General features: G+C 36.1%; 1 protein-coding gene across 7 annotated transcripts in view; it reads right to left on the bottom strand.

Moving 5' to 3' along the window:
• Positions 1-14,558, bottom strand: part of PTPN3 (protein tyrosine phosphatase non-receptor type 3) — a 160,104-nt gene that overhangs the window by 43,160 nt on the left and 102,386 nt on the right. For all 7 annotated transcript variants that reach the window (XM_072034894.1, XM_027451801.3, XM_027451802.3 and 4 more), the window contains 3 exons: positions 10,062-10,234; positions 8,258-8,392; positions 7,075-7,251 (listed from right to left, as the gene is read on the bottom strand). In XM_072034894.1, the coding sequence (XP_071890995.1) occupies positions 7,075-7,251; positions 8,258-8,392; positions 10,062-10,234 (485 nt within the window). The remainder of the gene's footprint in view (positions 1-7,074; positions 7,252-8,257; positions 8,393-10,061; positions 10,235-14,558) is intronic.

The raw sequence follows: 14,558 nt of genomic DNA, 5'->3' as shown, positions 1-14,558 counted from the left end.
CAAAGGATAGTTTTAGATTGTAAGTTAAAGAGGTTAATAGCTTTGGCAAGCATGTTTAACTAAGGAAAAAGCTCATGCAGGAATATGTTGCATTTATAGTAAGTAGAATCATAGAATTGAAGTAATTTAGGTTGGAAAGAAGCCTGGGAGGTCATCTAAACCGGGTTAGATAAGGGTGCTCAGGTCTTTGTCTGTTCAGATTTTAATTTGTCCAAGGACAGAAACACCTCAACCTTTCTGTGAATATGTTTGAAGGATAAACCAAGCTCAGCACAAATTTTATTTTCTTTGTCTTTTCAGCACTTCCTTGGGTATCTTGGGTAAAACACCTCGCATGTATATTTGCTGCATGCCTCCAAGAAGAGACTGACTCCATATTCTTAATAAACCTCTTTTGGCAGTATAATTTAAATGTGCGACTGATTTCCACACTCCAACCTTTTGCCTCTTCTCATATCCGTGAAGAATTAGCCAGGTTTATTTTGCTGATTAATCAACAGTAAGTCTTTAAATATAAGTACAAGATCTATACAAGGCCTCATCTGTCAGTTTTTCTGACTTATGCTCTAATGAGTTTGAATGTCTCTTCGAAACGTGTTATACAAGTCTTCTTTCTGAAATACAGATTAAACAGAATTTTGAAGCTAATCGGTTCTGTTAGGCCACAGAGCCTACTCGAAAAAAACCCTCCTGAATCAGTTGCTCCTGTGCAAACAGACTAAAGCCTTGGTTTATTTCATTACACAGGGAACAAGAGAAACCGAATAGTTTAACTAACACCCTCCACACAGCTTAATTGGGATACTTTTCAAAGTAACTCAGTTATTTTTTCTCTAAAATAGCACCTAGTACATGTGGTTGAATTTATACATTCTTACTAACATGCACTCAGGTGTATTCAAAAACATGAACGAGGCTTTAGAAGAGCATGCAACAACTACATTAACAATCCATACACAACATTAACAAACCTATAGCAGGGGTATAGAAACATTAAAAAAAATAAGCCATTAAACCCAGATTTGCAAGGTCAAAAAACCTCTGCTCCTCACATAGAGGACAAATTGGTCTCATACAAATAACATGAATAACATTATCCTGAACCACTAAAAACTTCATTTCTTTCACTAACCTTTAATTTCTAGAGCCTTGCCATCTCTGAAAGAAACACCAGCTAACTTTAATGATACAACATTCAGTGAAGGAGGAAGCGTGGGTGTTTGTAACAATGACATGGTCTTCCCACAGAGCTGGATTAAAAACTTAAATATACTACCAGGGCATGAGTAGAGGATACTCCTCCCATTTGATAGACACAGGCTGAAAACATGCACCTTCCCACAGATGGATCCTCTGAGGTTAAGAACGTTCAACAAAACAGTGGCTTTCACCGTTTTTTTCCTTTCTTTTTCAACCATTTACTTCTGTTTTCCATTTCACCGTGAAGTGTGAACATTGATGTCACACCTAAGGCACTAACAATCCAGTGTAATACTGTTGGGGGCAAGAAGGGAGAAAAAAGAAAGAAACCTGTGCGGAAAAATGAAGTTCAAAGCTCCCTAAATACTACTCAGTTAAAAGCCTCTTTTCTTCTTTTTTTATGGCAACCCCTGGCCATTGGGATTTCAAGATCATAAAGTGTTTAAAATATGTATTACCAAACCATTTACATCTACAAAATGAGCAAACAAGCAAACTCATTTTAGTCATTTTAATTTTCTCTTACTTAATAGAAGTCAAAAGATACGCCAGGTTCTTTCAAATCAGCATTGAAAGATCTTACACATGAACTACTGGGTATGATATATATTCAGTTGACCTTCCCCATATATCAGCTACCTTTTTTTTTTTTTTTTAATAGATGTCAATACTGAGAAACAGATTTTACACTGGGGATGGACAGTGCTGTGTCAAGACAAAAATTAGTTTCTTGATACAATCAATCTTGATAAGATCAAGCATGTTAGATTATGATCCCATAATGTAATCTATCTATTGCTCCAGCTAAATACTTCGATTTGAAGGTTACTAATAAAATTGAAGCTATTTTGGAATATCCTAACACAGTCTTGAAACAATATCACAATTCAATAGGACTACTTAATTTTTACCATAGCCTCTTGCCCTCAAATGACACAGCAGCATAGAGATTGTGTTAATGTCACAGAAAGACAAATGGGTAATAATTTGTTCTTCACTACCAGAGAAGTTTTCCTCATTCCAAATCTGGAAGCTGCAAGGGTACCCTTATGAAAAAAGACTGCAACAGTGATAATCTTCAGGTACATAGCAGGTTTAAAAAAAAGAAGAAAAGTACAATTGAAAAGAATTCCCTGCACAACTCCATCAGCCTGCCTTTAGAAATAACGAGTCATAATAGAGATCTATCATGGAACATTTTTTCCCAAAGGCAAGATTCCCCATTTCACAAATCAACCTATCAGGATAGTTTCATGCCTGGTAGCCTGTTGGTATGACACAAACAGTTTCAGGATAAAAAAAATAAATAAATTAAAGCAGCTTTTCAGCAGACCTTAGAAATAATAAATCCATATAATTTTTTTTCTATCTATCTTAAAGGGATGCCATAAACCTTCATATTCATAGCTCTTCCCTAATGTATACCTCAATGTTTAAAGACTTCTGAAGACATGTAACATAACAAAACAAAAATGGATTTTCTATCTTGCTTAAAATGAGATGTGTAGCAAGTCAGTAACAGCAGTGCTTCAGTGAAGAAAATGCAAATCTTTCAAGAAGAGCAAAACACCTCCAGGGAAGCTCAAGTCAAGACTAGGGAAAGCTAATTTTAACTCAAAAACAGTTACCAAACAAGCACACTTACTAAATAGTATGTTTTACTTTAGTATTATTCTTGTAATCATTTGAAAAACAAAATAATAGTAGTAATGCATATACATGTATGTATGCAGGCATAGGATAAATATAGTGAACATACTAGCAAAGATATAGTCAGAAGATAGACTAAATTACCTGTTCTGAACTGGTGAGGCAGCACAGCAATGATAAAAGTGTGGTATAACAACAAAGCAACCTATTAGGCTTGGGAAGTGTCAGTGTAGACTCCATGCATGCATCAGTGTTAACTTTGCAGTGGCAGCAGCAGTCAGATGAGACGGACAGCAGCACAGCAAGCAAGAGGAGAAAAAATTGACAGGGAAGTTTTCTTCAAAAAGGCTGGGAAGCCCTGGACTAAACAAAAGTCTTCTTGAAGTCCTCTTCAGCACTGTCTTTAATGACAGGTTTTGTATGCAGCTGTGATTTGAGATGGCTTGGCTTGGAAAAGCAAACCTATTCATTCCCTGTGAATAAAGCTCTCTTTAATATATGTTCCTTTGGGATTAGAGCAATTTTTTTTTGTCTATAATATGTATGTAATAGCTCCAATCTTTTCTGCAGACTCTAATCTGAGAGAGAAAAATTGCTTCTTTTGTCTATGGCTCAGCCTCAAATTGTACTCGAATATGATAGTACCTTAGATAATTTGGGTAGCAGGAGCAGTCTAGCTACACCAGTACAAAACAAAAGACAAGCTTGCCCTGTTTTTTTGTAGTTTGCCTATGTTCAAAGTTCGCTCTAATTTTTAATTGTCTTTTTTTTTCCAGCCACAACCTGTAGGATATTCCTCAAATTGTGTTTAGAAAGTAGAACGTTCACTCAAAGTCCATTCTTAAAACGATCACTGTGTTCTTCAGGGAAACAACACAATAAATGAAAAAATATCCTTGGCCCTCATGTCCAGCATGGTTATTTTAATTACTTAACAGGAAACAGTTCTAGGTGTTGACATGTTGATACAGTACAATATATTTAATAAGTGGAAGAAGAAATTGAAGATGATATTAATAATTGATACGTTTCAAGTCTTCTAAACTAAGAACTGTTCCCCATAATTCATTTTCTAATTTGTACTGGTTTTTAAAAACAAAACAGAACATGACTGATTAAGACCCTTAAATCACCCTTAAATGATTAAATACAGCAAGGAAAAATCAATTAAAAATAATTATACTTGGTATTGTCAGGAGGAAAAAAAGGTTTATAGGGAAATTAGAGCATGTTTATACACTCTGACAGCAACATTATCTTCTGAAACTCCAATGTCCACCAAGATTCCAAGCATGCCTTGGAAGGATTAAGTACACAAGTCTTGATACACAAGTTTTATCTATAAATGTGTCCCCAAAAGCAAACAGAACAGTTTGAAGGTAATTGTGTCTTGAGGAAAATGACTTAAAACATTACCCAGGGTCTGAAGTAAAAACAAGCAATAACTTTCTGCCATTCCCCCTATCCCTAAAACGCTCATGGCAGTCTGAAAAATAAATAGCTATATGCTGTGCTAATTGCATCTTGAACAGTCTTGAGCTTCAGATAGTGAATGAAACTGATGCAAACATTTCATAATAAAAAAGGCAGCTATATGATTAAGATTCAAGGTTCCAGATCTAACAATTTAGCGATTAAAAATCACTGTCTTACAGTTGTTTGCTAGTAACTCTCCACATTGTTTTGGATTATTTCTTCACATCAAACATATTCATCATTTATAATCAGTATTAATTAACACCTTTTTTTGATAACATGATACTGCAGGTTGGGAGAAAAATGAGCAATCTAAAGACAATGTCAGGACAATAAGAAGACACTCTTGGCCCTCCTCTACAAGAAAAGCAATGACAGATTTTCAGTTTCAGTATTTTTCTAAAGCCTGTTTCAATCACGTCAATTCAAATCTACTAAAGACAAGCACAGCAAAAATAGGTAAGATAGCTTTAAAAGATTTATCAGTACACTGCGCAGTGTTTGCTAGTTAATAACTAAATATTCCTGAACTGTGCCAGAAGTCCAGGACAAATGTTTGTCTATACTTAATACTAAAGAACCACAAGTTCATAGAACAGCTTTGGTTGGAAGAGATCTGAAGGATCATCTGGTTCCAAACCCCATGCTATGGGCAGGGACACCTCCCACTAGATCAGGTTGCTCCAATCCAACCTGGCCTTGAGCACTTCCACAGATGGGGCATCCACAGCTTCTCTGGGTAGCCTGTGCCAGTGCCTCACCACACTCACAGTAAAGAATTTCTTCCTTATATCTGATCTAAACCTACCCTTTTTTAGTTAAGCTTTTTTCTTATAAAGCAGATTTAGCTGGTAGATAGCTCTTTCAATAAAGCACTCAGAGAAAGAAAGGTTTGTCCACACATACAGACTTAATTTTATTTTTTATCTTTCAGCAGACGGAGTGAGGCAAGTAATGGCTAAAGTAAGAACATATAAGAATAAAAATCAGAATGTGGACTAATATAAACTGTTGAAAAATTCAGTTTAGAGAAGAAACATTTTTTGATTTGTGTGGTTACTGTATATTTGACCTCAATTTTTGAGGTATTAATGACCATTTTATTTCACAAAAGCCTAACAGTTCGTCAGATTTATGCAAGCATTTTTGCAGTTCTGCATAGTATCAAATACTGTAAATATTCCAAAGAAACAAAGAATATGTTGGGAATAACTTATTAATTCATATAAACCTAGTTTTCTATAACATAGTTTTCTCCAGAGTGAGTGATACAGCAGAATCTTTCACTGCTCGGAAAAGAAATCAATGTGCTGTTTTCAACTTTAGAATGCCTTATTTTCAGTGGGAGAAATACCTTCAAAAACAGGCTTTCCCCCTCCACTCTCAGCAGACATAGGAAAGGTGAAACAGGAAGGAGAAAAAATGGAGAGGAAGAAAACTAAAAAGAAAATTGAAGAAAAAACAATAAAAACAACAAGAACGTTGAAGGCAGGACGCAATCTACCAGTCACAGTCACACAGAGTGGCTTTTTGTTTTTTTGTCTACAACTTCTATACTCATCATCTCCTCATACGATCTTCCTCTCATTGACTTTATTTTAAAACTACTTCTGCAAGTGTATAATCTGCCTGTGCACGTCAGAACACAGGAAAGATGTGGTTTAATATCTATGACTGTTCATAACATCTAGAGGCATCATCACATCATCACGGCTATTACTGATATTACTAGTACTACGGTGCCGCTGACTTCCAATAAGAATAAGAGAAAAATATTTTCAAAGACCACAGTGACAAGCTCCAAATATGCATACAACACATTAATTTTTCAGTTCTTTCATAGAAACCTCTCTGCTATGATGTAGTAATAACAATAACGTTGTCTTCAAATACGATGAAAACGCTTCATGTCCACGGTTTGCAGCCACAGCTAGCGGTTGCACACCATCAAAGAGATAGGTTATTCCTCTCAACTTGCACTAATACATTGCTGCTCAAAATACATCATGCTTTTGAGTTATAAGGGGCCACCAGAAACTGTTTTCCTTTTATAACATTATAAATGAAGCTGCATTTTAATGTACAGTATTCTCCCATCTGAAAGTTGCAAAGTAGCTCTGTTTTCTTTCTGAAATTGACCGATCAATGCCTTGATACATTTATTATTATTTTTAAGTTAACATTGCATTAATATGAAGTTACTCGTGAATAAAGTAATAGGAAAGACATACATTGAATATAATATATAAGCAAACATATAATCACTGCACAAAGATAGGAGCTTCAAGCCCTGGAAGTAAACCTAGCAGTGGTTAGGCTGCCACAAGGGAGAACAACTGGCACAGAGCAAAGTAGCTGAAGGTGAAAAGAAGAGACTGCCTTCAGAGAGGCAATCTACAGTTCCTCTGAGAAAGAAAAAGATGGATGACTGCTCGTATTATGTCTGCATGTTTAATCAAATGCAGTAAGTCTTTCAACTCAGCTGGAACTGATAATGGGGAACATAAATCAACTCTTAAGAGTTCAATAAAGGTTCCCCAAAAGAAAGAAAGGTTGCAACAGGTGAGAAAGGGCTGCAGAAGCTACTTGGAAATGGGATATTACAGGTATGAACAGGCATGTCTTCTTTAATTTTACTGAGAACTCAGCTACTGAGAATTTTAATATTATAACTTATGACTGTTTTGTGCCAAAGCTGTTTTGGTTTTAAATCAAAATAGGCAATGAACTGTTTGCTGAAGGTCTTACCTCCTCTGTGGACTACGGTTCTGAGAGAACTCTGAATCGCTGTCTTTTGATGTTGGAGAGCCCTTATACGTATAAAAAACATCCTCTGTCTCAGTAATATAGGTAATCTCATTTGTAAGGTTATCTACAGACGAGTGTCGTGGTTTACGAATTTCATGACGTAGTCTAGGACTCCGCCTAAAAAAAAGGAACATTAACACAGGTATGTAGGTTGTAATCGAATAGCATGTACAATTCTTTCAAGATGATTTCAATCCTACTGCAATCTATGTCCTAAAGTCTTTATGCTAGGTGCGCAGGTCTCATCTTAAATAGTGGATATATCAGTTAAAAAAATTGTTATGGTATGCTAGGTGATCATGTGCTGCCAGGTTCAGTAGACATGTTACCCCCAAACACTGCCTGTACTTGTTGAAGTTATAGTCACAGAATCATAGAATGGCTTGGGTTGGAAGACACCTGAAAGATCACCTAGTTCCAACCCCCCTGCCATGGGAAGGGACACATTCCACTAAACCAGGTTGCCCAAAGACTCATCCAAACTGGCCTTGAACACTCCTACGGGTGAGACATCAACAACTTCCCTGTGCAACCTGTTCCAGTGCCTCACCACCCTCATAATAAAGAATTGTTTCCTAATACCTAATCTCAGCCTCACAGAGGAAGTGCTCTGGCCCCATAACTGTTTTGGTAGCTGTTGGCTTTTGCTGAGCTCAGTCCTGTTTGAATTGGTGGGCCCAAAACTGGTTGCAGAATTTTAGATGAAGGTCTAATGAATGCTGAACAAAATGGGGATAACTCACTTCCTTGATCTACCATCTGTGCTTCTGTTAATATATCCAGGTTGTTACTCCACTTATTACTAGTCTTCAGGTAGGGCAGAAATTATTGCAGTCATCCAACCCTCCAGCCCCACCCCACCCATATTTTTTCTTAATCTGTTTGTCCACCTATCCAGAACAAAGTATCATAACTTGGATAGAACATTTTTACAGACACCATCAAAAATTTTGCTAATGTGGAGGTAAATGATACCCACTCTTCTGCTGTCATCATATCTATTCTCAAAATACCAGCATATTTAAATGTGTACGTAGGCACTACATAACTAGTCTGCTAGAATACATACAATTAGAAAAGGTAGGAGGCTGGAAGGGAGGGTAAAGGCTGAAATGTGATTTACCAATTAGGGGTAATAGGAGGGGATCGAGAAGGAAGGCTTTTGGTCTCTAAATGCTCAACAGATAAAGATCTCCTCATAGATGGGTTCCAAACCATCCCACCTATGACTTTTCTGCAGTACTGGCTGTTTACAGACCTGAAAATAAAACAAAAATAAAAACGTGTTAATTATTTTGCATAGGAAAATTCAATGAAATAAAATATGTTTTGAAAGTCAATTTCATAATTCATGTTCTAAAGAGTCCCCTGTTCTTATCCCTCAGTCACAGAGCCATTAGCTGCCCCTTACTCGTGGCAATAAAACTGTTCATCCCTGCTACAATGCTAATTAAAATCTGGGTAAAAATAACCGTCTCTGAGAGTTATTTTTAACCTAATTGTGTTCAAGAAGATGGAGGGGAAAACAGGAAATGTGTTATGTTATATTGGCACCAAACCAATAGTGTCTGACAAAACTATTCAAGTATAGGCAAAAGATTATAGACATTTCACTAGTGGCTTAACTGAGTGCAGAACCACTTTAACAATATATATATACTATTTCCAGAATGATGCCACGTTGGTTGACATGTCCATTAAAGGAATACACCATTAGAGAAAGCTTTGAGAAAGTCACCTCCTCAATACCATCAGCGTCAGAAGAACAAGTTCATAACAACCCATAAAGGAGATAATCCTCAAAATACAGATGTTTAAACACTTAGTATGATCTACTACAAGGTAAAAATATGGAAATTCCACTCCAGTGGAAAACAGAATTTTATGAACATTCTTGTGGCTGGACAACCCTTGTGGCTTTACTGCCCTAATATACAGGCAATGCTAGTCCCCTCCCTTGCTACAAATTTATGCAGTATTAAAAGAGACATGAGAATATGAAAATCCAGCCACAAAGTCTGGGAAGCTACTTGAAGCATGATGACATCAGTTAGAATCTGAATCTATGCCCAAGTATGAAAAAGATAATCAGACAAATTAAATAAAAGGAACAACAGTGAAGTGAACACACTGCAAAAATAACAGAGAGAAAATTAAAACACTTCTCCAAAAAACATCAAAACAAGCAGCTTTTCAGAAAGTCTACACAGAGTACAGATAACCAAAGAACTAAAGAACTGTCCAAAACCATTATCCTCAGAGAGGATAATGATGTAAGACTTCCAGCCCAGATGGTGCATATGGGAAGAGTCAATCCTAACTTCATGCAATATGACAGGCTCTGAAGTACGACTTTTCAGGAACTAGATCTGTGATACCATTATGAAGCTACCAGCTCAATGACTAGCAGAAGTCAACAAAGCAAATAAACAATAAGAAGTGTCATGACAGTGGTATCTTCAATGTTTGGATGGGAAAAATATATTCATCTCCATGTCACTAACTGGCATCCTGGTACTCAATTAGGGCAGTTTCTGAAGAGCATGGTACTAACATATTAAACTGTGTATATAACAATAAGGAGTAAACAGTTCAAAACAAATCTGTTCTGCAAACTGTCTTATTGGATCATTAGCCACATAACATATTTACTTTCAAGTGTTTTTATGCCTTAAACTGAAAAGGCAAGTTGAAAAAATACCAGTAAAACATACTTATATTCAATAACTTCTTATGAATATTCCACTGTAATGAAAACATGTTGGGGAAAGAAAGGGAAAAAAAGATACATAATTTATCCAACAGTTTACAAAGACCAATGCAGCGGTAAGCAGATCTGAGCTCTGCAACTCCAACTTCAGCTATCTCTGACACAAGTCCTCCCTTTCCCATTTACAATGTAAAACATGCTTTCACACAATACTTACTTTGCTGGATTTCTAGAACCCAGAGTCCAATAATGTGACAGTATCTTTTTTTCATGAGGTAGCGACTTCTTTGCCTGAAAAAATGTGTGATGCTCTACGCAAGACTTCCACAGATTTTTGCATGCTCTGTAATTTAACATGTTGAAGGCAACAATATGCTCTCTGGACTCATTCTGTAATGTAAGAAAATTTATGTTTCAATACACAGAAGCAGATCAAACAGAGCAAACAAGGTCATAAACCTATCATATAAATAACAATGAAATTACTTTTAGCCTAAATAAGCGAACTACATTTAGGAAAACAAAAATTCATCATACAGTAGGCTTTGAGCTGGAGATGGATGAAACAGCCCTGTGAGTATACAAAATTCAAAATTCCACAGTGAATGTTTTAAAAGTGTAAGCAACATTAAAAATATTAACAATCAGTTCCTGATCATTACAATGTTAATTTAATGAAATATTTAAGTCTAGAGTGCCAGAGGTTTTGCATATGTAAGTGTAATACTAAACAGCTAAACAGATTTTCAGATTTCCAGTCAGATCTTGACCTCCTATGACAAACAAATCTCTTAACCATTTTATTAAGGGTGCAATGTAGAAAGGAAAAAAAATCTATCTTTGAATTCAAACTCTTCACATAGGACTTCATATAAATGTTGTTTCAAGAGCTAGAATGCAAAAAGCATCTGCCTTATATTCTTTTAGAAGATACTAAAGATGTTAACTTCTGGGGAAAGGAAAGCAATTGAAGGACTAGAGCTGCTGCTACTGCTTTTCAAATCCAATCCTGTTGTCTGGATGATAACACAAGGTCAAAATAAGGAGATCAAAAGGAAGCAGAATGGAAAGCTCGTGTCTCCCCCATACAAACTTGCAAGTTCAGTGCTCAGTGGTACACAGGTGTAACATAATTGTACCACCCACATTTATGCGCTGGACAATTACAGCACTTGTTGAACTATTGCAGGTCTCAGTGCTCCAGAGAGTTTTGCACAAGCTACAGCTTTGGCTAGCTAATGCAGTTATTAACACAAACAAAGCAGAACAAAGTGTAAAGCACAGAGGAGAAAGGTATGTGTAATAAGCAAGGAAAGGGGATACCTGAGTTCACTGCTATCCGATCTCAGCACTTCAGTGAAAAAAATACAGCAAGCTTGCAACTTCGTTTATCCTTTGCAGCTATTTTTTGGAATTATGACTTAATTTTGATATCACAACATATAATTAGGCAGGTGGCCATGTTGGTAAAGTTCTCTTTCTAGTTCATACTTTGGAGAACGTCAGGATTTGGGTTGTAAAGCCTCTTTATTAAATGACTTGGAAACCTAATAAAACTCTTTTCCACAGACTTCAGCAATAAATCAGTGTCCCACCTGGACAACATCCTAATTTCTAGTTGCATGGTCCTTTTGTTTGTTCACAACCAAACAATAAAATGAAACTACAGACCATTTTGGCTGGGATAATTGAACGGTTTTCCTTGTATTCTTTTTCTTTCTCTGTAACATTTGTTAAATATCAGGTATCAGAGATCAACACCACATTGTGCAAAACACTTGAGCTACTGCAATGACTTCACTTACAGATTCTCTATTTTGTAAACAAAGCAAAACTCAGCAAACAATGAGAATCACAAGAGAAAGCTAAAAAGGGTTTGCCCCTTAATACCACTTAGGCATTACGAAGTGTTTAACTGATTGTAATCTATCAGGCGTGTTCTTCCTATGTCTATTAAAACAAGAAACATTTTTATTTTATTTTTTAAGTAGGGTTCTCTCTTTGACCCTCAAGCATGCTGGAACCAATTCATCTTTGTCAGCTCACCACAGTTACTTCTAATTAGTTTATATAAGATAATGTGTGCAGGCACTGTGAAATTTTAACTCAGAATTTCTTGCAAGACAAAAAGCACACAGCACTTAAAGCTTTAATGACAAAAGGCATTTCTAACCTACTCTGTTGGCTAAATACCTCTTGAAGTGTTTTATATAACAAATTAAAGGAAATATTCGGGGTTGATTTTTTTGGTCTAGAGCACTGGTCTTTCAATAGGCATAAAAATTAGCTTATCTGAACATCTCAATTACACTGAAAAGCCATTGTATAAAGGTAAGGAATTAAGTATACCTAGTTCTCCATGTTTAAATTTAGGTTTGAAAAGAGTAGCAAATCTTGGTCACAAGTGCATTTATCCCAACTGTTGACACAGAATCTTCCCAAATATTTTTAACTGGGCTGCGAGTTTAAATATAGACACATACTGAGACAAATACTTTTAAGAAGTTTTAGAAAAATATATTGTTTTTAAATTAAAAAAAAAAAAACTTTTATTAACTATCTGGCTCACTAACAGGCCACCTCACAAGTCATGCCATTAAATCAATTCACTATTTTATAGGATGAATAAGGTTTTAATGGGTTCCACAGATTTAGTGCCTATCATCCTTCTCAACACAAGTTCCTAAAGAATGTTATTTTAGTCATTCTCAAGAAGTGAGGATTAGAAAAAATTGTGGCCATTAAGGTAAAGAGAACATGGCTAAAATGTGCGTCTTGCTATTTAAACATCAGGAAGAACTCTCATCTTATCTCTGAACTCAATGCCTATTACATTCACAGAGAATTTGGGAATGTCTACAGCATAGGAAGTAAAAAATATATGCTAAAATGCAAAAAAGGAGCAGTTATTTTTAAGCATTACATAAGCACATCTGATATAAAGTTCCATTTTGGAAGCTTTAAAATGTTGTCTGTAAATCAGCACAGCTCCTATTCCTACCATAAATCTTACACCTTTAAGTCTCAGTATCACGAGCTTTTAAAACATCAGACATTCACTGATTCATCAGTCTTGCTTCCCGGTCCTTATGTAGCTCTTCAGTAGAAACAGAAATATTGCAGACTTCTATCAAGGAGCTGATCAATAGACTGAAGCAGTAGGATGGTAAAAGAGGAGGTGAGTAATGAAGAGTGAGAGAGAAGGTAAATTGATTCTTCAAAACAGTGGTGTAAGGAAATGAAAAAAAAAAAAAAGGAGCAAGGAAAATGAGGAGAATAAATCAATGAAACACGGCGTATCCCAGATGACTGCAAACCCATAGCCTTTAAGAACTGTAGATTTTGGAAAGAAATCTACATACAACATGCAAAATTCTGAGATGTTATAGCACTGTTGCCTTCTTGAATTAAAACCTGACGACTAATATGCAGTATCTGCTCTTCTTTCCCCACGTTCTTCTGTCTCCCTTCCTTACAGCCTTATTTAACTATTTCCTTATGCACTTCCAAGAAAAAGAGGACACTGCCTCAGACATTTGTCTTCAGAAACCACTCAAGTGACCCAGCATTTAGGAGAAAAGCAGCAGTAGTCCAGCTGCCCCCTCGCTCCCGCTACATTGCAACAGGAGACTGTTCAAAGCAGAACCATTAAAGGACTGCAGGGATGTGGACTGCTGCCCTAAACTTCAAGCAAAGGGGGATAATTGACAAGGATGACTATATCTACAGACTTAATAGCACACCTGGTCTGCTTTTTCGTATTTACTGAGAAAGAGTGAAAGGTCATGTGGCTGACCTTACTTTTCCTACAGTGCTGTAGAATTTTAAGCAGGACACGGTGTGCATTACTGTAATCTCAATGAGTTATAAAGTAAAGAACTATGATTACCTAAGAGGAGATTAGTTAAAAAAAAAAAAAAATTAAGGTCCTTGACCTGTCATCATTTAACAAAAGTTCAAATGATCAAACTTCAAAAAATGCTGCTCTTTTCAAAGGTGACACTGGTCTCCAGAAAGAGAATTTCAGTTTGACAAAGTCTTTAAAATGTGTGTTCATTGCTAAAGTCCAGAGACTGTCACTAATTGGCACCTCATTCTTCCAGATTCTAAAATCCTGTAAGTACCCTCATTTTACTATCCATTGTTACTAATCACTCTCAGAACTCTCCTCCTGTTTATGTTCCCAGTGCATATAATGAAAAATACCTAGAATTTAACACTACTAATCAGTGAATTTTTAGATCTCAAATCTAGAGAGTGATACTTGTACATGTAATACAAATACACCATGTAATACAATTCAACTTACAAGCAGAGACTTACTACTCACTCATTTCTTTACATAGTAAAACATATTTGAACACACTGAAAAAAATTTGCATACAAATAGTGTTTTGAAACCTATGGTTTGAAAAATACTCGAGACACTTCACTGGTAGGTAACGATACCCAAAAGACAAAATAATTATCATTGGTGCACCCCATCTGCATCCACGCATTAGCGCAGCAGCAATACCTCTAGATTTCAACTTTCTTTACACAGGAGCCCTGACACAGGAATGTGTACATGTATGCACACTCCTTAAGTTTTCAAGATACCCAATCTAGGGGAAAAAAAAAAAAAATACTCCCCTTTTTGGGTAAAAACAACCACCGAAAATCAATCAATCAATCAAAAACAAAAAAGACTTCTCTAGCAATCTGTGTTCGCTGG

This window comes from Anas platyrhynchos, chromosome 2 (assembly GCF_047663525.1).
Source record: "Anas platyrhynchos isolate ZD024472 breed Pekin duck chromosome 2, IASCAAS_PekinDuck_T2T, whole genome shotgun sequence".
NCBI classification, from domain to species: domain Eukaryota; kingdom Metazoa; phylum Chordata; class Aves; order Anseriformes; family Anatidae; genus Anas; species Anas platyrhynchos.
Note: the sequence above shows the minus strand (reverse complement) of the source record. Positions and strands in the feature narration are given on the sequence as shown.